Here is a 25,898-nt window from a genome sequence, read left to right as displayed (position 1 = left end):
ATTCAAATGAGCTGTGTTGTTGTTCTTCCTTATGGAGACAGGAGGGGGCAGCATCTGCGTGAACAGTCAGGGAACCGATTGCCTCAGCCTGAATGTGGAGACTCAATGAGGCTCGTGGGAAATATGAGGCTGGTTGCCCTCAAGGGAGGCTGCAACTGACGTAATCACCAGCCCACGCATAATAATACACACACACAAGGTGGGTGCACATATAAATTATGAGGCAGCATATTTTCCTCCAGAATTAAATTTTGACACTTAAATAGCTGCGCAATAACTTAAAATCTCAGTTTGAGCACAGGCAGACACTGCTGAGTCTGAATTGAAATCCCATCCTGCCCCCAAATAAAATGTAATTTCATGGTACGTTGTATCGATCTATCAGTTATTTTAATAGAACAAGCCATTTACCAAATGTCTGTTTACCAGTCTCACTGTCTGCATGCATAAAGGATTTGATCTGTGGTCGAACTGCTGCCAGACAAAAGGCCACCGATGCTGCAATCTACACACTAACCCTGCTCCGTCTCCTGTCATGACAGCTCATCATCCCCAATCACTGATCTGTGTGAGCAATAGGGCAGGATTCTCTCTGTCTGTCTCCTCTTCCTCTTATGTGCCTCTCTCACACACTCCACACACTCCACAGTCACATACGAATGTGCACTCACATTAATTCACCACCACTGCCACCATCACCACCGCTGCTACTGGTCTTATTTTTTAAGAGAGAGCCTTGTTGTCAGGCAGATGTTTGAGAGGCGGGTGAGGGAGGGAGGGAGGAAACAAGGAGTGAGAGCAAAATGTAAAAGTGGTTGATGAATAAAGAGAAAAAGACAGACAGATGGGTCTTTGGGATTGAGTGAGTGTGGCTAACGTGGAAAAAAAGAATGAGAGGAAATGGAAATGGAAGCAATTCTCTGCGCCAGGTGTGTTATCTTACAGTGGTTAATTGTGTGTTAGAGAGAGCTAACCCAGCGAAAGTGCTTAGTTGGACAAACAAATAAAAGGCCTGTTAATCATATTTCAATCCCCATGGTAACTGTCCCTCCAGTTTGTTTACCACACCATAGTTTTCAGGTGAAGCAAAATATGATTTTATGAGCGCTGAAAGGCTGCAGTATAGCTCCATAAAAGATAGAGACAGAGAGACAAATATTTCTTGGGAAAAACAGTCTGAAATATTGTCTTCTAAAATAGGAATTTCTCTCAGCCTCAAGGAAACAGCCTGAAACATATCTACTCGCTGGTATGTGTGTCGGTCCACAAAATTCTAGCTATGTTTATTTTTTTGACGACACACCAGAAACTAAAATATGTCTGGCCCTTTTCTCCAAGATATTTTTAGCAAACCTAGTTCCTGACAAATTAGGCTAGGATATGAATTCTCCCGATCAAAAAGCTTCACTAGCTCACACAGGCTGAGCTCTACAGGCAGTGTTGACCGCTGGGTGTTAATATCTGAAGTGAAACAGTGAAAATGAGCTGATTTTCCCTCCACTGCCAGTTATTGCATTTGGCTGATAAATATTACACATCTGTTTGGCCGTTTATTGCACTCTAGTGCAGAATGCTATCTGTCCTTTGCCAGACAATAGTTTCAATCTGAGTCGAGACCTGCGTGTTCTTCTTCTCTCAGCAACTAGCTTCCTCTCACTTGTCACGACTCCTCTATGAAATCCAATCATAGCTCCAACCTTTGTTTCTGTTATCTTTGTCTCTGCTTGCCCCAACCACTCCCCTGATGACCACAACAGGTCTCCAAATTGATTTCCCATCTCCCTCTTTGTCTCTTTTTCCCGTCATTGACCCATTCCCTCCCTCTGCATGTCATCCACTCGTTCATCGGGTCCGAAGACTTCCTCAGCCTCACCCCCATTAACTATCCAGCTACATTTTAAATGTAACCTTACCAACATTCTCGCACGCCTCCCACCTGCCTCCAACGATTTCCCCATTATTCTGCTGCAAGTGTTTCCCGGGTGGGGCTGCATAATGGATGAGATTGACTTACTGTCCAATTAATGATTATCTGAACACAGCTAGAGGAACAGTGCTCTTCAGGTATCAAAAGACTGATTGGCTTCATAGAAGAATTAAAGATTTTTGTGAAAATTACTCACTGATAGAATATAACTTGAGCCTGTGCCAAACAATGCTGTCTCCTGGCTGTTGATGGGATGCAGCATTGACAACGGTACTGTTTGTAGAGAGATACTCTAATTAACATCTCTCTCTCTTTGCTTAGGTCTGGGTAATGACTGTATTATGGTAATGGGATGTAGTAACTGTAACAGAAACTGTGTACCAGATACATAATTAAAGTCTACAAACAGAAACTGTTGAGGCAAGATTTTCCAACCCATGCCTTTAATATTCAAATCGGCACAGACCATGTTTCAAAGCCCAATCTGTTTGCATAGCTGCGAAAAAGACCCTCGCCGGGTGCAGTGTTTACTAGAGTTTTGTTAATCTATCTTTCAATCTGTGATATGAAAGTGGAAAAATAATTATGCAAATCCGCTCATCTGTGTGGTCTGTGTGTGTAGTCAAATTATACCTTTGTATGTGAGTGTGTGTGCTGCTCACCTCCAGTCTGTCTGTCCTCATGAGTTTCTGTGCAGCAGCAGCAGCAGCAGCTGGTACGGGGACATTGGGGTTGCTGGTGACCAGTACGGGAGCACTGGGCAAGATGTCAGCGGGCATCAGGCCGGGCGACACGGGGCCAAGGTAGGGGTTAAACGCAGCGGCTGCTGCCGCAGCAGCATTGACATTGGTTGCAAGGCTGGGTGTGACTGAAAACATGGGCTGTAGGCACATGCAGAATGAAAGAGTTGAGCAGAAGATGAGCAAAAAGATTAGTCACAAAGTCGATATTTAAAAATGTAATATGTAAGCCTTTGTAACCTGAGCAAATTCTTTTAATTTCTTTCAAAAATATTGAGAGAAGGCAACCAAAATTTGCTAAAAATTAAGAGAAAATTTTTTTAAAAAATTACCTGAAAATAAGGGAAAGGTTTTAAAAGGAAACACAAAAATGACCTTCAAAAAGTGCTGAAAAATATGTATTTATTTTGTATATATTTTATTTTCTATCATTTTTTTTTCTTTCACGTAATTTCAAATATATATTTTTATTTTTTAAACTATTTTTAACTTAATTTTCTTTGTCAGCTTTTTCTTATTTCTTGCAGTTTGTGAGAAATTCCTTGCCAAGTTGGCCATTGCCTTTCTTCCCATACTTTTGGAAGAAATCATACCAGTTTGCTTAGGGTCGAATAACTTGTGAAAGGCAACTGAATACAGCACAAGAAAACTGATATTGATCTAGGTTTCAAGGGGTTAATTACATCCACCAAAAAGTATAATGCCATCCCTCCCCACCCTGACTCAAATAACCCAATGGACTTGAAGATATATGAAGCAAGACATGTTTGCAATCATCAAGTGCCAAGCAGAGGACCAGAAGTGTGTTGGGAGAGAGTGTCAAAAATAGACAATTACTGGGCCCACATCTGAGGAGAAACAATATATTCAATGGCTGCTTGTCTTTCTTTTGAATTAACACATAAAAGACGCCAAGAGACTCTATATGTGGTGTCACCTCCTCCCTATACGGATCAGATGGAATCACATGCTTGGCAAATCAGAGATCACACACATATAGGAATTATTGCTGAGGGACGTCAAGCTGTGTGTGCATGCAAGGAGAGAGATGGGCTATACTGTGCAAACACATACTGCCTGTATGTGCTATACTGGAGATTGAAAGACACACTCTGTGAGAGGGAGGCTAAGGAGTACGCTAGCTGACATAGCGTAGTCTAAGTTTTCCCTGCACGTTCCTGACCTCAGCCCCAGTCTGAGAATTGTCTCTTGAGCCCCTGCCAACACGACACAGTGAGTAATAGAGCAGCGGCAGCCAAGGCTGGACAGCTACATTCCTCCAAAAACCTCCTTGCTGCTCTGGGATGACTCAGAAAATCAGGAATAATGGCGCAGATTTTCTAATTCTTTCAGTGCTCTGCTCTGGAATGTCTAAAGAATTATGTCCTATCACAAGGTACTCTGGAAAAGTGTCTCTGTCAAGGTGCTCAGATACCAGTTTGGGATATTCACAGCTCAAGGTTGGTATGATGTCAGTGAAAAGACTCACAGTCATGAGGCAGTGATGTCATCCTGTAAAAACTTTGCGATCTTGCTAGCGGCCTTTTCTTAATGTCTCTTCACTAAGCATTGAATTGTTTCCAATAGGACGTAGCACATTCTTGCTATAAATGACAATCCCAACAGATTGAAAACAGATATGTTAAACTGAGTGTATTTACACAGTAAGGACATCTCACTGCATGCCTTCTGTCATTAATCTGTGTTCCTGCGTCGATGTGGTGTCTGTTATGGTGGCTGACATGTGCAAATTTCCATTTGGAGAAGTATGCTGCAGCTTCAGAAATGAATTTAAAAATATGTATGGATATCTAAACAAATGCAACAAGTAAAATGTGCTGCAACTGTAAAAGTTGTGCTGCAGAAAGCCAAAACACAGACAGTAAATAGACCACAAACACGCTACAAATACAGAAACCATGCAAAGTCAAAAACACCAAAAAACTATTGCAACAGATAAAACGTTGCATATCTAGTCAACACAACGGAAGTCCTCCAGGCCTCTAGGGGAGGGCTCAGTGGAACAGCTTGATTCTCAACCCAGAGAGAGAGAAAGAGAGAGATGACCAAACAAGAGTTTTTGTTTGTGAACCAGGAGAAGCAGATTAAAGAAGGAACATAAAAAGGTTTAAATTCTTTTCTTTTTTTTTTTACATTTGACCTTAGTCTTTCACAATATTCTAAAAGAAAAACAGATTTGCGTATATTCCCTAGAGACCTTCAGAACCTCTGTTTTAATGATATATGCAGAATTTTTCTGTTGCATTTTCAGGGTTTGTGTATTTTAGACTTCGCATCATTTCTGTATCTGCAGCATGTTTGCTGCCAGTCTATTTGTTTTGGTGTCCTGCAGCACCTTTTGTTCGTTTGCAGCTTCTATTCTTTGTTGTATTTGCAATATTTTCTAACAAGCTAAAAGAACTACCTGGGGGACCCATGGGTTGTGGGTCCACCATGCATCACTACTGTTCACACTGTTAAATATGCTCCTCTGTTACATTATGAAAATAAACTATTGTACTTGTCAGCTGTGTGCTAATATAAAGAAATCATGTAGTCTATCAGCTGTGCACTGGAGATTATAAGACGTAACCATTTACACGGTGGATGAGTATTTGCAGTCTTCATATGTTTGCAGCCTACTTTTAAACAGAAAAAAACACATTCTATGTTGCGATAATTACTGGAAATTACATGCAATATAGCCAACAGCTAGTGGGTGGTTGTTTGTGACTTTCAGCTCCAGTTAGTGAGTCGGATTTCAGTGATTGATTAATATGTTTACTGGTTAGATGGGCTCTCATAAGTGGCCTGGTGGGTGTGGTTTAAAAAAAACAAAAAAAAACTAAAGCGCATTACTTGTGTCTAAAGTTTGCCAACATTAGCTGACATTAGCTTTTTTAAACTATTGGTCATACTCACCAGCCAATAAACATGGAAAACATACTGTGTAGTTACAGCTTTAACACACCACTGGAATGTCCTTTTGTGCACCTTTAATGGTTTTATTTTACTTATTTCTAAACACCACCTCTGCCAAACGTACACCAAAAGTAAGTGAATGAGTGAGTGAGTGAGTGAGCGAGTGAAAGCGAGATAGATATAATTGTAACATGGGCTGTCCGCTGACGTTGACTCTATAATAAAAAGCATCATGAGCACCATCACTCACAGACATCTGTAATGGACCCTAATTACTTCACCCTCTGCACAGTACCATGCGTGAAATGAAAGCACTCTCCTACGCACACGGAGGGAGGGTGGACAGCTACAGACAAAAAAGTGGGAGAGCAGCAAATATAATTTGTAGAGATACCAGGGATGGGGGCAGGAAACTAAGCTGAAGACACAAGAGAGGGATGGAGGAAGAAAGTCTGATTCCTGGAAAGGCAAGTAGCCAGTCTTACCCTTTGTTCCCTTTGCACACAACACGGCTGTTTTCTTGACTTTTCTTTGTAGTAGAGGCCTAAAGCCATCTCTCCTCACTGCTGTCGTCCTATCTCCTTCATTTTACCTACCTGTCTTTACTCTGTTCATTTATCTCTTCCTGCCTCTCTCTGTCCTCCCTTTCTTCTTCTGCTGTGTCCTTCTCTGTCAGCCTGTCTTCCTCCTCCTATCCTCTGCCCATGACATAAACAGAAAGGGAAGACTTTGCAGTCCCAGGGAGATCTATTGCTTCTTTAAACTCTTTCATGGTTTCCTCTGTTCCTCTCAATGGGCCTCTCCACTCAGCCCCTCTTCCCCAGATAAGGGTGATAAGCCATCGGCTAAGTGTGCACGTGGGGGTGTGTGTCCAAGCATGCAGCATCTGAAGCTCTTTTGAATAGTCTGAGACAAATTCACTCCACTGCTCTCACTTAAACATAAAGGGACAGGAGAAGACAGAGAATTTACTTGAAGCCTGACTGACAGGTCTCATTGACTCTGTGAGGTCTCATGGATGGGGCAGGGAAGGATTCATTTGAACTGGCTGAACGGAGCTACGGCCATCACCTTGAAGATCCTTGGAGCATGCAGCACAGTCACAGAGCTATTTCTGATCTCATTTACTGATTGTGTTTGTGTGTGTGTGTGTGCATGCATGGATTTGTGGGTGTGTTGCATGATAATATTTTATTGATCACCATATAAGAAATACTCACACAGTAATGATACAAATTGTGTGTGTGATGCCTTGGCCTTGTTGTCCCAACAATGCTTGATTATTGGGCCTAACATAACATTAATTGACTGAAACAAGTAGTTTATTAATGAATCAGTCACTATTAAGTTGTTTTTCAAGCAAAAATACAAAATATTCTTTGGTACCACCTTTTTGAAATGTGACGCTTTGCTGTTTTTCTCTGTTTATATCATGGTATGATATATTTTTCAGTTTTGGACTGTTGGTTTCAGTCTTTCTCAATAAAGATCTCCTAGCCTGCTCTGTGCCTATATAAATGAGCTAAACTACATGTTGCTTGTTTGAAAAACTGCTTGCCCTGGCTATATTTTTGCAAAGGTCTGCACACCTCTAAACCATTTTCAGTGCAACAACAGACTGTTTCTAAGGCTCGATCAGGGCTCTATAGGCTAACTGAATGTTGTTTTTGCTTTAAGTATATATCTTAGCATTTTTTTGTGCTCAACATGCCAGAGTTTGGTCACTTGTTGTATGTTATGTGCAGGTGTTAGTCTCTGAGATGGCTATTTTTTGACATGTTAAAGATGAAACAGTTCATTAAAAAAGTAATTTCCAGATTAATCATAAATAAAATTAATAAATATAAATGCAAGTTGCATCCATCTAAACTCAAATTCCACTTTGAACCTTTATTCTGGAGTTCTCACAGTGTGTTTCCTAAATGAATCTTAAGATTTCAAAGTTGCTTTTTTTTAATTTATTTATTTTTGTATGTACTGTTTGGTCAAGACTCAACCTCTATGCTCCAACTTAACAACCCTGTTAATTCTTACCCAGTCAACCTGGCTCTTAGCTTTGGTACTTCTTTGGTACTCTTAACTTTGGTTAAGTTTGAAATAAAGGCAACACACAGTCAAAACTATGATCAGTGCCCACAAGTTGATCATATGATTGTCATGTTTGGCTGATATGATTGACGTCCTTACCCTAAAGATATTCAATTAAATGAAAGCCAGATCTTTCATAGAGCATGCTAAAAGCACTTTCAATCCACAGATTTAACTGCATTACAAATTCCCAGAAATCTGTCAGAGATAATTTTAATAAAAAAAATTCTAATCAGATATAATTATTAGTTGCAATCTCTTTTACACTCCTAGAATAACAAAGCAAATTAGGATTTGTTCTCTTTTTTGGTGCATCGATTGCATTTCATTCTCTAGCCTATTTGATCATTTCTAGATGTTTCATTTTTGTTAATACCAAGCCCCGTGAACATTATTGGGCTATGAAGTGACTTTTTGGAACAATCAAGAATGCAGGTCACATGAAAACCTCTGGCTCAAAAAGAGATTTTTCCCCATACACATTCATTAGAAAAGAAACAGCTGCGAACAATGAATATATTTTTCACCTTAGCATTAAAAAACACTGACATGACTCTTTGCATTTTCTTAATTTAACCCATTATGTCCAGTATACATCTCAAAGAGGTGTTTTGGCTGTCAATCAAAAACATTTATTGAGAGTTCTTGCTCTATCAATAAGATGAATTTTAGAAAGATGGAGAGTAAAGACTTTCTGAAGAGTTTGTACATCCTGTGTGTAGGAAATTAGTGTCATTTTTTTATGTTAATGTGAGCTGTGTATACATGTGTCCACATACCACTGGCTGTAGCTGTGTGCCGGGCATCATGGCGTTGGCGAGCTGCATCTGCTGGGCCAGCATGGCCATGTTTTTCTGCTGGATGAGGTTGTTCCTTCCATTGATCTCCAGCTGGGTCTTTAGGTGGGGAGGAGGATGCAGGTACTTACAGTTCTCTCTAGAACAGCGGCCCTAATGGGGTGAGAGGGTAGGAGGAAGAGGAGACAAGAGTAGGGGATAAGGAGGATAGAGACATGGAAAAATGAGAATTAGATTAGTCTTTCTTTTGACTGGAGCCTAATGTAAAGGAGTAATGAGCCTTGACTCAAGTTGTTGCCCTCCGATTTAGCAGGCGCTGACCTAACATCCCTGGCATCTGGGCCTGCCACTGGCTTCATCGTAAAGAAGACCGATCAGTTCTAGTTACTATTTCCCTATTCGTGACCTAAGCTGTGCACTCACTACCTTACCCTATTTCCTCTAGGTCCCATCGAGAGACAAATTAGCTTCAAGTGCAGCGATAAAGAGGATTAGCTGTCTATCTGCTTCTGCTAACAGATGGTCATACACAGAGCAAAAGAAAAAGAAAGAATGATGCACTGTCCTAATGATGATATGGAAGGTTGTTCTCATAAAGTGTTTGCATGTTTTCTTACAAAAAGTAGCCTAATGCACCCAAATTTGTACATATCCCACACAATCATGGGCTAATATTTGGTGCAAAACCGACATATTTTAGAAGGCTACTTTCACATGACCAATGCACTGACAGCAGAAACAAGGAAGTAGTCCCGAGCAGCAGGTTGAGGTGGTGGATGGGTCACAAAACATTGGACTGTTCAACACTGGGTGTTCGGCCCGTGTGACCTTTGAGTCACAAGGTATGTCCTCACCATATTTTTTTCTCTTAAACCTAACTACAGAAACTTTTCTTGCTTAAACCTTACCTCCCTACCTTTATTTTGATTACGTGACTTGTTAATGTTATGATGTTAAGGACATAACATGATTTATGGAGTGCATTAACATACAAATCATTCTACGCCGATTCACTGGATATGGATAGCTTTATTATTAATCAATCTGGCTGTATTTTCTGGATTTATCTTTGTCCAACCACCTGTCCAAAACCCCAAAAAGTTAAACTTTTGTAATGAAGCAACACAAACTACATGTCTTATGATGAGGAACAACCATTCACAGCTTGTATGTGTATCTTCCCTTTCTTCTGTAAATATCAGTCTATGACAGATATGGAGAATAAGTTGATCATTTCAGAGCTTTTCATCTGTCCTACAGACAAAATGTAAGGCTGGATACACACTTGCCTGGAAAAAGATAAGCCCTGGTATGCTATGGTGCTGGTTATGCTCACTCAAAAACTTCAGACCCAACTTGTTGCGTTCTTAAAAGCTTGAGGCACAAGAGAAGCACCCACCGCCTAACCTCAAGTTTTAAAGATGAAGCGAGTGTCCCAGTCCTTAATATTATCAAAATAGTAACAGATCTTTGTCCATTGATCAAATAATCGATAAATAAAAAAATCATTTTAACTCCAGTGTTCAATCTGTGTAGCTGTTTCAGTAAAAAGTGTCCTTTCTTTTTGTGAGAGAGATTATGTTACAGGGACAAAACACCCAGAAATAAGTAGAGTAATGTGATTTATGCAGTGCAATGCAACCAGGATTGCACAGACTTGGGTCTCTTGGGTGTTGGTGTGTCCATGTGACATCACAGACAGGCAGGAGAACATGTAAACCGGAGGAATGGAAGAGATCTTTGAGAACTTTTCAGTATTTTCTTCTCTTTATATATATCTTTCTCACTCCCTCTCTCTTTAAAATTTGGTGCAGATGTATTTGGATCTGTGTTTTAGTGCTGCTTTGGAGGAGATGGAGGGTAATTAATGACGGCGCATCATTGCATCTTGCCAGTTAAGGAGCTGAAATTATCAAGTCACCAGGTGTTGTATTCCCATCAATGTTGATCGGAGCTGGAGGCAACAAAAGCCCGTGTCTACTGCAGAGTCATTTTACCAGGGTGTTTAAGCCAATCATAGGCATTCTCATTGCTTTAAAAAGCCAGATGTTAGCAGGTGTTAGCTGTTTTTTTTGTGCAGTGGGAAGAAGGCTTCACAATGCTGTCCCAAAGATCAACACTCATTCACACCTGGACCCATCTAGCCACAGCAACCCACACGAATACTGTTTGGGTCAAGGATTTGAAGTGGCCTTAACAACTCTGAAACTCAGAGTCCACATGTGTCCTTAACGACTCCGTAGGACACACCCACATAGGGAGGAAAGCCTGCAACTCCCTTATGGTTGGTTAGAAATGAAGAAGCTTCTTGGATTACAGGCAAAACGTCTTTAAGGAACTAAAACAACTCCAGTTGCAAACGAAATAGCACTTATGGATACTATGACCCAGACTGAGAACCTTCATCATCATACAGGGAAAAGAGGCTCAAGTTCATAAAGGTCAAGAACATACAGTATCTCTTTGTAAGACAGATGTGAAGTAAAAACAATGACATTAAATTAAAAGAAAAGACAAAGAAGCAATGCTCATCTTTTGACCTGAACTTCAGCTGCACTCTAACTCCAAAGACAAACTTTTGTGCGAATCGAATTAGCAAAAACCTGCATTCTCCTCCATCTTACAACATTAAAAGATATCCCACTTTATGTTGGATGTTTTACATGGCCCTCTGAATCACTATTGATCTCCTCCAAATTGAGCAAAATGACTTGTGTGTCAATACTTCACATCATATCAGAAAAAAAGGACCGGAGAACTGATGCCGGATCGATGCATGATTGGAGACTTCTGTGACAATAAACATAAACACATCATGGCACTTTATCTAATATTCTGCTATAAGCAGCGCAGTGTGTGTGTGTGTCTGAGTTCTTGGAGCTGTGGGCGATTATATTCATCCAGCAGCCGGCAGCCCAAGGGGAGAAGGAGGGAATGTAATTTATACTCTCATAATGCCTGCTCCACTGAACACTCCCCCGGATAGGTGTAATATTTTAGATATCTCCTCCTCTTATTCACCCCCCCCCCCTCCCCCCCCTCCTTCTCCTTCATTCCCTCCATCCACTATACACCCCAAGCCCCATGCTGGTATTTGTTCTCCACATCATGAATACAGAGCAGTTGAGGTGCAGCGGTGCTGCTGTGATCTGTGTATGCGAACATGTTCCATGTATGTGTGCAGAATGTGCAAAGCAGACCCTCACTCTGCCTTTGTTGCTTTTGCTCTTTCTTCTTGTCTCGCCTCAATCTTTCCCAATCAAAATGCATCCTCCATCTGTTTCTTCCCATTACTCCCTTATATAAATCTATTTCCAGGGGATGGGGAGAACAACCCTGCGACAACTCCACGGCACCACCTCCCATTTGGAATTAAAGGCTGGCATTCATGCTACAGCTTATCTCAGGGAGATTACCTGCTGCCCATTGCAGCCCACTATTATGACACCTGCTTTCACAACCTAACACATAGACTCTCCCACTCTTCCTCTATTCCTCCCACCACGCTTTATTCCTCTCCTTGTCTCTCTCTATCTCTCCATCTCTGCCTTTTATTTCCTTGTGCAGCCTGTTCTGCCTAGATACAGCAGGAGAGATACTTTGCATTGGGGAGCAGCAGAATGTCAAGAGTTCTTCCAGCATTTTCATTGGCTGAGAGCAATAGTACTCCCAGCCTGCCGATTGGCCTGGAGGCACACATTTTCAATGCTCCCAGTCTGGCTCGTCCCTATGTGGCTGCGACTATTGATCAGCGCTAATTGGTTAATGTCTTTTGATTTTCAAAGCGCATTCCCACTGGGTGACTAGACTCCACCGTGTCAGCTCAAGTCAGTGTATGTGCCTATGTGTGTGTACAGTGTGTGTGTGATTAACTGTGACCTGCAGAGCGTGCATAAAATCCCCAAAGCACCCTTTGAAGGCAATCTCTTCATTGGGTTGCATTTGGTCAACTTTGAGGCAGCTTTACTGAATGTGTTCTACATTCTGAACAAAAATTTAAATGCAACACATTTTCATAGGTTTAAGTTAAAGATCTAAGACTTTTTAATGGACATGTTTTTCTCAATTCTTTGTTGCAAATTTGTTTAAATCTGGTAGTGAGCACTTCTACATTTCCAAGTTCATCCATCCACCCGACAGTTGTGGCATATCACGACTCTGATTAGACAGCATTGTTACTTCGTAGGTGTGCCTTGGGATGGTCACAATAAAAGGCTTCTCTAAAACGTTCAGTTTGATCACATAACACAAGGCCACAGATGTTTGAAGGAGAGTGCCCTTGGCATGCTGACTATAGGAATGTCCACCAGTGCTGTTGCCTGTGGGCTGAATGTGAAATTCACATCATAAGTCATCTCTAGTGTTGTTTCCTTTAATCTGGCAGTACATCCAACTGGCATCAGAACAAATACCACATATAGCCACACCACCTTAGGACCTCCAAATCCAGCGTCTTCACCTGTGGGAGACCAGCCATCCCAAAAAGCTGATGCTACAATTTGTTTGCACAACCAAAGACTTTCTGCACAAACTTTCAGAAAACATCCCAGGAAAGTTCATCTGCATGCTCACTGTCTTCACCAGGGTCTTGACATAACAGCAGTTTATCAGGGAGTAAAGACATAGCATAAAGAGCAAAAGTCTGTGTAAGAAGGCAGGTTTGGGTGGTCGATGGGTCACAAAACCTAATGTAACTTTCCTCGCCTAAAACTTACCAACATAACTACATTAAGTATGTAACTTTACCTTTGGTGTGTAACATCAGTTGTGGGGCGCTAATAAGTGCTATATTAATGTATAATTAATATATATGTAATTGCAGGTTTAAAAAAGTCTTATACCATTTTTTGTACTTATTTTTAAATATGTCAAGCTTGAAAACGTCTTTTAAACTTTTAAATTTAGTGTAATGTAGTGTTTTTGAAATGAAGACAGTTCAATAAATGTTTTGTCCTGTTAGTAATCATCCAAAGTCGAAAATATTGTTAAATAACACATGGTTTGAATAGCTCTTTTTAGTCAAGTTGTAATATTAAAAGAAGTCTCATCTACAAAGTACCTTAATTGAAGAACCCTCCAAAACCTCTTATGAAACCACATTAGCATTAAACCAAAAAGCAGCAACCTCCAAGACTGACAAAATAAGATAATGCAGAGGTGCCAAAAAACATCAGTTCCTTGAACAGCCATTTGAGATTGGCTCCGAAACAGAGTATATCGCCATAGACCACCATGCAAAAATGCCTAACTGTACCTAACTCACCCACGCAGTGTTGCTTGGGCATAACCTCAGGGGTAGGTTATGCACACTGCATGTCAAACATCCTCAATAAAGCCTCTCCATGATACAGTCCATGCCTATTTAGCGGTTGAATCAGCAGACTGAATACAGGTATTTTCTTGCCTTGCCATCTTCTTTTAGTAAAATCAGAGGGAAATGAAAGGACACTTGAAGGAAAGGAAACACGATATTATGGTGGATCAAAAAAACTTTGTTAGGAAATGTTTTTCATTTTGGTGATTTTGGCCTATAGGGCAAGGTCAGTGGCTTTCATGTGATTATCTGCTCAGTCAGCTGTGGTTGTAGAATAACACAGTGGGCTGGAAGCCCAATCTAATGTGGATAATGCTCTGATGTTTGTAAAAGAAGTACTGTTGATTGTTTTGATCCTTTGAGGCGGACACCGCTGTGAACACATTATCTGGGAAGAGTACTATCATTAGGATGAAGGTGCTTGTAGTAATGAGGATCTACCTCTGCACATTTTATTAGCTGCATTCACAAAGGTCAGCACCTTGACGTCGTCCTACCTTTCATGTTTCTGCCAATAGCCCCATTATCTATTGCTATGTTGTTTGAACGATTCAATCCTGCATGAAGTCTCCACCACCAATCACTGCCTGCGATGCTAATGTGCTGGCCTCTCTCCTGCCCCTTTTCTCGGCTGTTTCCCCACTGTCTAAACAGTGTCACTATAGGTTAATGGTGAGCCTGTCTGATCCAAAGCAGTGCTCCCTCTGGCTAAGAGCGTATGACTACCAGACTCCACTCATGTTGACTCTGTTCCACCTTCACCTGTCTGCCTGTCCTCTGCTGAGACGCTAATATGCTAACAGACTACCTCGATCTGTCTTTCACGCACTCTTACGATTGCTTCATCATTCTTCTTGTCTCTTCTCTGTCTGTTTCCCTCAGATACCTTTCAGGTGATTGTCTGGATTGGTCTGTTCTCTTAGCAAGCCCTCGCACCAAACAAACGATATTCTTCACTCAAGAGTCTTCACTCAAAGCTATAAAACATAGTCTGGCATGTCAGGGTAAGGTTTTCGTAAACAGCTTCCACATACGGTAGTCTTAACACCAAATATAGATTGTGAAACTTGAAGCAATTTGCTTTAGCCAGGCTTTGGCCGTGGCAAAGCTTTATTTCACTTGCTTTTAATTGGCAAGTTGTAACAAGAAAGAACCAGCTGTCACAGTCTCACTCTTAAGAGTGTGCATGTACACACGGGGGAATGGAGCATCCTGCACTTATAAATCACCTTGGCCTCATTACACTTGATACCTTTCAGCCATTTTCAGCTCCTGGACACACACTCGCATGCACGCACGTACGCACACTTATTTTTTTAAGGTGATATAACAGTTTTGGTCGGCAGACTGTTATTGATGCTTATTAATCAGTGCCACAGGAACAATAAAGCTAAATTAATTCCCAGGTGCCTACATAAACATGAAAGTATGCATACACACAAACACGCACATACTATACACGTCCTAACATTTAGTTACTTCAATTACCACTGCAGCATTTTTACTGCAGTTTCAGGTATCAGATGTTTGCCTGGGTCTGACCTCGGCAACAACATCGATTTAATCAAGAACACATGATCCTCTATGACAAAGTTGCATCAGCGAGACTGTCCACAAAACAACAGGAACTCAGGAGACTGGGTATAGGATTTTCTTAACCCTATGTCCCAATCACTGGACACACCATATTTTTAAAGTTCCTTTAATTGATATTTTGATCAGCCTTGTTGGCTATGGACACCTGGATGCTAACAACATGTGCCATACATGTATTACATATACACATTCGTTGTACTTCGGGGAATGAGGTATTATGGAAATCTACAACCGTAAACTATGCCACAAGAAACAGACCACATTTTTGTCAAAGAGGTTATAATATTTATCTAGATACATGAGCAGATAAACATAAGAGTTTGATTTTATTATTGGAAGTACCCTAAAGGCAAATCTTAGTCTTAGTCATGTCTTTTTTTATATTCTAAACAGTACCTTTTAAGTTTTTTTTACTTTCTTTTTTTTTTTTGGGAGGTCTGGGTTTGTACAATCACGATCCAGACCAGCAGCATTACTGTTTTTGCAGTAACCACAAATACATCTGTTGCTGTTGCTCATTTTCTTTATGACTCCAGTTATTTTCATTCTTCCAAGCCTTTTCTTCATGCAATTTTCCCCTCTTTTTCACAAGGCTTATTTCCATCTGTTTGATCCAAGTTTTTGAAATGAAGACAGTTCAATAAATGTTTTGTCCTGTTAGTAATCATCCAAAGTCGAAAATAGGAAATGCTCATAACCATATCTGCCAAAATAATGGTCGAGACACTCTTGGTAACATGTTTATGAAGTCACTGACTTGCTAATTTTGTGTGTCTGTGTGTGCTCTGAGACTATGATCAAAACCTAAGACCGTCAGACTATTTGCTGCCTGTGGTAGTTTGGCAGCTCTGAAGGATGTGTCTGTGGACTGCCAGAGAATAAAACTCATGGCAGAATTCCACTCACGGACGAGCAACAGAGACAAAAACAAGACCAGAAGAAGGGGAAGGTAGACAGTCAAACAGAGGCATGAAAAAGCAGAAAGACAGAGATTAATATTAATCAAAGCAGTCTGAGTGATTTCTGCAGTGTCTTAACTGGCAGATATTTACATTCTCCAAGGGTTGAATGGCGCATTGCTTTCCACCAGACCCCTTCTGCATGCTCACTCCAGTAATCACCAATTGATTCTAAATGATCTTTTAATCTACCCGTCCAGGATGACTCATTCCAACTTAACCACACATAATCCAAAAGCCTCTGATCTTTTCCGCATTCTCTCTCTCTGCACACGCTGTGTTGGAGCTCTCCTCAGACTCCCAAATACCGTGACCAGTGTGACAACTGTAGAGCTCAAGTCTGGACAGCCACCGTTCCGAACACCTGTGCATTATTAATTCTCTCCCAATGGCACGGCCTCTCCCTCCTGCTCCCAAAGACAACCATCAATCAAGAAAATGCTGTCTGGATGAGGGGCCGTGAAGAGAATACACAAGTACACACACAAACATACGGGCATGTGCTTTCTTGACCAAGGGTTCCTACTGGCAAGCATACGTCAGACAAATTATGACATCAGATGCAGCACAAAGAACGTCCTGTCTGAGAACAGAGAGTGCTGCCAGACTGGCCAATAACACACACACGCACACACATAAACACAGCACATTTATTAAGCAATACAAACCAGCTGCACACCACTGGTCCATCATGCCAAATGTTAGAAAGTAAACCTGATGACAGACATGTTTTTTCATTGAAGTCAACAAGAGAAAAACATCCTGTGTTCTGTGTCTTCTCTTTCTCTGTCTCATCATGTGCCACTGCTGATACTGGATGTCTATATAAGTCTCATTATCTCTTTCCAATCATTTATCAAATCCAGAACACCCCTGGTGCATTAGTATAATATCCTGGATCAGTTAATGACCTTAAAACCTCATTTAACTGCGCAGAAAGGCTTAGAGATAACGACATGGATAGATATATGGACAGAACAGACAATGACACAACACAGCTAGCAGAAACTATCGCTGGAATTAAACATCTTATGAGTTCACAGAAACGCTGTTCAGAAATTAAAGCTTCTTTACGTCACAAATGACGGCAAGTCCGCAGAAAGCTTTTAGCCGTGGTGCTCAATAAGCCAAAACACCAATTACAGCCCCCGAAAGCACTACTTAGCCTGGCAGTGTGTTAGCATGTTTTGGGGTGGGTGCCGGTGTAAAATCGTTAGCACAGGGAGCTAATTACAGCCCAAAATCATTAGCTGTCATGGCTAATGGCAGCACTCTGCCACTGTTAGCTGGGCTGTTTCCTTTTTGTTATCCAGTATTATACCTGGCTGAAATGTCTGGGTCAAGTGGCCCGTGTTTAACCAGTTTGTTTTATGTTTACTGTCACTGTTTTTCGTGATCAGTGATGGAAATGAAACAAATGTGCTACTTGTGGGCTCTCACAAATCCATTCCCATCAATTAAAGTTATTATAGTTTATGTATTTTAGATGTGTCTGAGTCTGTCTGTTGCAGGCTGCATTCTCCTCACTGCTGTCAATCTTTTAAGAAAAAATAATAAACATTAGCTGCCAAAGTTTTTTTTATACCTTATTTTTTTGCTGCATAATTAGTGTGGCTATCAGTGTTGTTCACTGGTGGGAATAGCTGCCTCCCACTGACTGATCGTTCAATAGATTGGTTATTCCATTAGATTTTTCAATATTTCAATAAGTGCCAGAAAATAGTGAAGAGATTACCACAAGTTCACAGGGCCCAAGATGAAGCAGGAACTAAAAAAGTGTCAGTTCAATGTGAATATATTTATGATTTGTCATTATTTATAAATCCTGTGACAAGCCCCTTTCACACATGACCTGCAAAACGGAAATTAGCGAGAAATTACTCAAAGGAGCTATCAGCAAGGACGCAAATGTTTAAATCATCTAGATAGCACTTTAAGTGGACTTTACCCCCCAAGCTCTATCGTATAAAGTTAGTGTAATATCCAAAGGAGACCATCTGTTAATAGCAGGTAATTGTCCGGAGAATTTACAGTGAGCAAGCTGATGACATTTGTCATGCTGGTAACACAAAATTGGAAGAAAATAAACATTAAACAGTGAAGAAAAAGGGTAATTTACACAAAGATGGTAACAATATCTAACTGGAGAGATGACAATATTTGGGAAAAGTCTGTTGGTAAGGACTGACGCAATAATCACATACAAGTAACTGCAAGAGACTCTGTTATTTATAACCAACATTACAAACAGATATGTGGCTGTGGTGTAATCCATGTTATTTCCCACCTCCTGCACGTGAATTTGCATTTCCTAGCATCGTAGAGCAATCTCCCTAGGATTGGCTAAGTTTTTTTTTTTGCCTTGGATTGGTTGGTTTTGGGTAACAATGTTAGGGTAAGCCAATGAGAGACAGAGTCTGGTGGGCCATTCTTTTGCTATCCTAGGAAATGCAAATTTGCCCCCCGCATGCTCTACCCAGGCATCAACGCTTGCTTAAACCAAATGGAGAATTTCAAGTCAGCGAGAATGCCTCTGGAACTGATAGTCTGTTGTTGTGTGCTACATGTGTGAAAGGGAAACTCCTGACAAAGTCCAGACCTGATTTTCCAGATATCATCGAGAGTTAATATGAGAAAACAACAATACACTGGCACTCTGTCCAGCCTCCCCACCACACTGCAAAGGATCAACAGTTATGGAAAATGGTTGGACGCATACAGGTGCAGGTTTGATGTACAAACAAATATGTAACACAGTAAACGTTGCTAACTTATTGAGCCAGCTAAGCAGCTAACTTAAAATGCCTCAACACTCCGTAATTGGAATAATGGTTGAGTTGCTGTTCTTTCCATTTAATATTGCATCAATGCAGTTTAAAGGCTCCGAAAATGTTATACAAAACAAGAGCATTGTGTGAAATACATAATGAGGATTAAATTCCATACATAGTTTAATGAACTGGAGTATTTACTCTTCAGTCCCTGATTTTAAGTCAAACAATACTGTTTACGAAATCAACATTTGGAAGTCACCTTGCTATAACGAGGCAAACAAGTGCAGTTGGCGACGTGTGTTTATATTTCCAGAAGTCAACTCCCTCCATGTTTTTGTTTTGTTGTGTGTTACACTTCCACTGTCATTGCTGTTTTAATGTCAAAACACTATGAAAGTGCAAAGTTTGCAGAATTCCATATTTTCAAAGGTGTGCATAAAAGGCTCAAAAAAATTCAGTCTCCAGCACTTGCATATTTCACGGTGGGGCAGCACTGAACCCTTGAGGAATGCTGCTGACTGCTTTGAAAGCGAACATCCCCCATGGTCAGAGAAGCCAGCATTAATGTTACGACCCAGCTCTCTAGGGGGAAAGAAAGCAACATAAACCAGATGGATTTAGCAAAAGTTATTTATTGCATTAAAGTTATTTATCATATCGGCCGTGGGTAACTTCGTTTTACAAACAACAAAGGAGGCAAATTCCAAAGTAATAGGGACCTGAGGGCTTACTTCAAATAAATAAATAAATACAACAAAAAGAATACTACCTCAGAGTTTGACTTGATAAAAGACACCAGAAAATAAGGACATGAAACCCAAACTGTATAACCTCCTTTACATTTTGTTGTTTAAAAGAACAGGATAGAAACCAGGAAGTCAGGGGCAGTAATGTGATGTGTCCCGTCTGACTAATTTTATATGCAAATAAATTGATACAACTATTAAAAAATGTATTCACACAGGCTTATGTATTTAAAGTTTTTGGCATTTTGATTTTGTTGGCACTTTATACTTGCTATTGTAATATTTACTTTTGGAGAAACAATGTCTTTACAAAAGTATGGAAGCGTTATTTTCCATTTGTGTGGTGTCACTCTGTTGTGTTGTGATTTATCTATTTATCTGTTAATCTAAACTATAAACAGGAATGTAAAACACTGCAGTGTCAGTTCTTAAAGTGGGTATGGGTAGTGGAGACAAAAATGTTAAACTGAAGCTATGCCGACGCGTGTGCCTGCAGAAGTGTTCGTACTTCACGCCACCCCTGCATAAGTCAGTGCCCCACTTGGGTGACCCCAGTAAAAAAAAGTCTTGACACGCCACTTCTACATCAATCTCACACAGGGATAACGGACACTACTTTACATACATGCAAAACACAGGAAAGAGTCACATGGGGCAGGCAGCAGCCGAAGTGGCAACAATTAGCATTTAAAGGAAATGAAGTTGGTAGTCAGTAAAGGGATTAAATAAAATGTCAAAGTCACTGAGTCAGCAGAGGAGGCACCTTTTCATCTCTGTTCACTATGCTCCTTTCACTGACCCGGCTGCAGTTATAAAGCCTAGATTTGCTCCTTTTTCGCTTGCTTTTAAAATCTGCCTGAAATGGAGTTGATGAAGTCTGTGTCTCTCTCTGGAGAATGCAGTATAGGTGGCAAGTGTTGTTCTGGCTCCTGTGGGAACGTCATTGTAGAATTGTGCAAGGCAAAGTCTCTAATTAGCTTTGTTCTTATTAGGTCTACAACACTATCTCCCCTCAAACACACACACACATACAGTGATGTAGAGAGAGGCCGCGCCACAGCCCCTGAGATCTGCCCCCTCTTCTCTATTTCTCTTTCAATTAACCCTCCTCCTCCATCCTCTATCTGTTCATCTTCCTCTTTCTGCCTTCATCTTCCCTTCACTCTCAGCTTAAACATTCACTATTCACAATCTCTAAAGTTTAGACTAATTCATTTTTATCTCCCATTCACTGTGCAAAGGAGGCAGGCAGAGAGCAGACCCATTAAAACAGCCTTAATGGAAGACTGGTGAACAGGCACACAAGATTCAACAGCTTTTAGGCCTAATTATTTTTTGCCCAACTTTGTAACACTCACTCTGCAGATATATATGGCCTTGCTGGCTGCTGGGAATATATCCTTTTTTTATATCTAAACCTCCCTCCTTTTTCATATCTGGATCTTCCTTCATTTCCACGCTGTCCTTAGATTGCTTCACAGCCATTGTCATTAAGTGTTCAGCAAAAGATGCGCAAAAGAATAGATAAAAATGTTGTCTTGTATCTTAATTTGAAGACAGAGATTGAAAAAAAGTAAAAAGGAAAAGATTAAGTTGTGAATGAACAAAAAATGCTAGCTGACAAAGACTGGCAGCTGCCTTTGGTTTGTGCTGTGATCTTTAGCAGCTACACTGAGTGGCTCCAATGTGAAAACAAAAGACGCTGTTGGCAACAGGCACGGCGCTGCCCTCGGTGTGTGAAAACTGCATGAGTGGACACAAACAACAAGACACAGCCGCATGAGTGCACAGAAATTTTTAATGTGCCTGCTTTGTAGAGTGATCTCAGGAGGGATTTAGGATCAAATGACACTTTTTTTTTTCCTCCTGATGAAGCGAGTCAGGATCAGATGCAGTAGAGTCAGAGGGCTGGAATGTTCTATTCTATTCTACTTCTGATGAGTCATGGGGGACGTGGCGGATAATCACAAGACCACACCCTGAAGCTCTCAAGTCACGGAGTGAGAGAAAGTTGTCAGATGCGAGTAGAGATGTCTTTTGTAGCGTGCATGTTTGCTACATGTCTGCACTCACACATACTCTATCACACACACACTCCTATTCTACTCCGGCGAACAGTGTCACTGTACTGGCATCAGCAGCTAGTGTCATTGCCTCGAGGTTAAAGCAGATAAGAGAGGATTAGCATTCATTACTCCATAAAGTGATGATACCCCAAGCAAGCACACACACACGCACAGAGCTATGTGCAGACATGCTCAAGGCACACACACATACACACACTCAAGGCGAATGGCCAGATTTTTCTCTAAAGCCACAGCATAGCTTCATTTTTTAAAGACAAACCGTCAAAGCTGAAAACAAAGGGAAATGCTAGTCATCCAGAGTTCTAGCATGTAATCCTTTGTACCACCAACAACTGGAGAGCTGGACAATCCTCAAACTGAAGCTTGACTCAAACACTGAAAAATCCAAGGACAACAATAGAAAAAGAAACAGATGAAACAGATTTTTAGAATGTGATAGGAGATCTTTCAAAGGGACTGTTCACCCCATAGCGTTGGGTACCAAACTCTGCACTTTTAAGGAGACTGAATTTCGTCTGTACCCTAGAGTACGGATTCATAATAAATCCACTGTTCCAAATAACGCTAACTTAGAGTGCATCTGGGCAAGTACGCCAGGTTTAGCCAAGGAGTGGAAGTGCCACGATGCACCGAGAAGCTTGGAGACCAATCAAAGAGATCCAAGGCTGACAACAGATCTCCATGGAGTCATGGAGCTCTGCGACTGCTCCATCAGCTTCCCAGCAAGCTCAGCTTATCACTGTAGCAAGCCAAAAGTATCGCTGCGGTGCTGATCTACTGCGATAGTTATGGCATCCAGTCTATTTTATTCTCCATATCATTTGCACTACTAGATAAGAAACACACAAATACATGCAGACAGAGAGACAGACACATAGGATAAGCTCTATGATTTAAAAAAAGGCTGAGAAGCAAAACTGTGATTTGGTCAATTATGTCACTTCTGCAATTGTTTAAATATTATACTTTAGTTATTGCAGAGGAAGTAAAGTACTGAAAAAAAGACAATGTTGGGTACAGGTACTAAATCCCAGGTACTGGAAGTGGAACTACTATTGGTTCAAATGTGAATGTACTTAACCTTATCACCCCAACAGCAAAAACACACACTTTTCCTCTTACCCATAGTGCTCTTTATCAATTTTTGATTGTTTTGATGAAAGTTGTTGAGTGTTGGAGATATCAGCCATAGAGATGTTTGCTCTCTCTTGAATGTAGTGGAAGTAGCTGGCACTCAGCTTGTGGGGCTCAAAGCACCAACAATCACATTTGAAACACTTACCAGCTATGTCTTTTTCCAGAAATCATGACTTAAATCATACTCAAGATAATTCACAGACCATGTTAACATGAAGGAACTTTTTTTCCCTCTAATCAAAATACAACCACCAATCAGGGCACAGAAAGAAGCGTGCATCCAATCATGGACGAGAGGCTCATGCTCTTGAAAGCGCAAGATGTAAACATTATTAGCATCCTCCTTGGATAAGCTGTAACATTAGCCAGCTTAGGTAAGCTATCTTAACAGTATCAAACTATATGGGTAAATAGTGGATGCTTCCTTCTCAAGGTGATTTAGTTGGTGGGTTTACTTTGGTAGAAACAATTAAACCATTTAACTGCTCACAACAAGATTTGTGGATTATCTTGAGTAACAGGGTCATGATTTTGTTGACTTTTTGAGACAGTGTTCTCGAGTTTTTCAAATATCTTTTTTTCTTTCTTTTTTTTTTTGGTGCTTTTAGCACCACAAGCTGAGTGCCAGAGAGGGTGGACATTTCTACTTATGAATTTGTCAACTCTCAGCAACTTTCACCAAAACATCTACATTGATAAATAGCACTATGGGTAAGATAAAAACTATATCTAGGATTTTTGGGTGAGCTGTACCTTAATTCATTAAAATATCCATATAAAAAATATGCACCACAAATAATTAAGCACAAGTAAGTAGCATTTTTCGCTCAGGACCTTGGCTTCACCACTGCAGAGGAACATTCAGCATGCACCATGCGGTGTTCCCATAAAGATGCACAATGGAGTGAAAGCGAGAGACAAAGAGACGGACAGAATGGACCGAGACAGAGTCATTTATAGGTTAAGGATATGTTTTGTTAACACGATACATCATGTAGAAAAGCATGACACAATGTGTCTTAATTCCCTCCCCCACACACACAGAGAAGAGCAGAGCAGGGTGCCATCACCACGTAGCGCCTTCCGGCTGCACACTCATCCACATCGATCCACATTGATCAAAGTCGGCTTGTACCACTTCAGCAAAGAGCGGGGTGATCACCTTCCCTAAGCCGATCTAACAATGGCCTCATCTGTTTCAGATATGCCACGTACTGTATGTAGTCATAAAAGTATATCAGGAACCACAGTCTATTTAAAAAGAAGTAAAGGTCAGGTGGAAATGTGAAAGAATTCAGCCTAAAACCGAACTGAGGTTACACTGAAGGATCTGGTGGTTATTTCCATATCATTTAGATCACATATTTTGTGATATGTCGTCCTTTCGAGACTTCAAATATCGTCAGGAAAGCTGCAGTGAGAGGCAGCATGGTGACAGACAGAGTGCTGTCGGCAGACCCAACACAACACAGCTGCTGTATCTCTCTCTGATGGCTGAGCCTGATACCGCTGTAATCCAGTTAAAGCCTTTTGAAGAATCACAATGTCCAACAGCAAGCCCTGCAACATGCACTATAACAATAAAGGGATATTACAGGCATTCTTCAATCTTGCGCGTCGAATAGACGACTGACACGGCTTCCTTTCACTTCCTCTGTTATTACTTTCCCTCCATCCACACACCAACTATCTGCTGTTCTTTCCTCTCCATCTGTCCATCACTGTCCATGTTACACCATTTGATGTCCTTGTACCCATCCATCACTCTTTCAGTCCCTTTCATTGAATCTCTTTTCCTCTGCTTGTTGACACCACCCTCCTGTCTGTCTGTCTCTGCAGGGATGGCATTCTTTGCCTCATGTTTAATGTCATGATGATGCTATTACAGATGCAGGCATTTCCACAACCGATTTGGCTTCTTGGGTCACTTCACAGCTACTTATGTTTTTGCCGCACACTTTCACGACTTGCATGTTTCAGGGGGGCAAAAATGAAAAAAAAAGTGGGCTTTACAGGTTGCTGTAAGACAGGGATTTAGAGTTGATGTATTAACTTTTATAGAAAGAGAGAGGAAAAGAGCCCGCTGGAAGCAGCAAAAAACATCCGCTCCATAATGGTCATGAAGGATCAATATTGCATGGAGACAAAGTGCTGCTAAACAGTGTGGTTTCTGTTAATTAGCACTTCTCTAATGATCCCTCTCTTTTTTTTTTTTACCTCTCCTTTCCCCTCTCCTTTGCTTTCTGTATTTCCCTCCCACTCTCGCACTTTATTGCTTCCTTCCATTATAACCCTTTCTTTCTTTTGCTTCATCACTTGTTCACTGCTCTCAGTCAGTGGATTCTGTCCTCCTCACCAATGTTCTGTCTGAGCAGAGAAAACAATGCGAGAGGAGGTATCCGAGTTCTTTTCATAAGCGTGATAAATATCCCGCGCCTGTGTTTGCGGCTGATGGCTCTCAAGGATGAGATTTAATGAACCTCTCATCCAACTCTGATTATTTTCTAATTAAAGGAGTGAGTGATGGGGGCAATGAGCAAATTCATGAATTCATGTTTATAACTGCGGGGGGTGGGGGGATAAAACAACAAACTAAACTGGTAAAAAACTGGTAATGACAGACGTAGAGACAGAACTCGTTTTCAGTCGAGCCGTGTTTACTGCACTCCCCTGGGAGTGAGGTCGTTTGGCACAAAGATATATTTGCAAAACTTAAATAAATCAAATTATCTTTATGATGTAAAGTGTGAATGTGTATGGTGTAAATATTAAAGTGTTTAAAGTTTCAATAGGTGCATTAATCAAGCCAGA

At 40.8% G+C, this 25,898-nt stretch overlaps 1 protein-coding gene across 11 annotated transcripts in view; it reads right to left on the bottom strand.

Annotated features, from left to right (window-relative positions):
* The window catches only part of LOC121942974 (muscleblind-like protein 1), a 79,380-nt gene that overhangs the window by 12,094 nt on the left and 41,388 nt on the right, over nucleotides 1-25,898 (bottom strand). For all 11 annotated transcript variants that reach the window (XM_042486304.2, XM_042486305.2, XM_088079004.1 and 8 more), the window contains exons 3-4: nucleotides 8,457-8,627; nucleotides 2,590-2,808 (exon numbers count right to left, since the gene is read on the bottom strand). In XM_042486304.2, the coding sequence (XP_042342238.1) occupies nucleotides 2,590-2,808; nucleotides 8,457-8,627 (390 nt within the window). The remainder of the gene's footprint in view (nucleotides 1-2,589; nucleotides 2,809-8,456; nucleotides 8,628-25,898) is intronic.

The sequence above is a fragment of the Plectropomus leopardus genome, chromosome 6 (assembly GCF_026936395.1).
Source record: "Plectropomus leopardus strain MGB_pleo_1.0 chromosome 6, ASM2693639v1, whole genome shotgun sequence".
Taxonomy (NCBI): domain Eukaryota; kingdom Metazoa; phylum Chordata; class Actinopteri; order Perciformes; family Serranidae; genus Plectropomus; species Plectropomus leopardus.
This window is presented reverse-complemented; position numbering and strand designations above follow the sequence as displayed.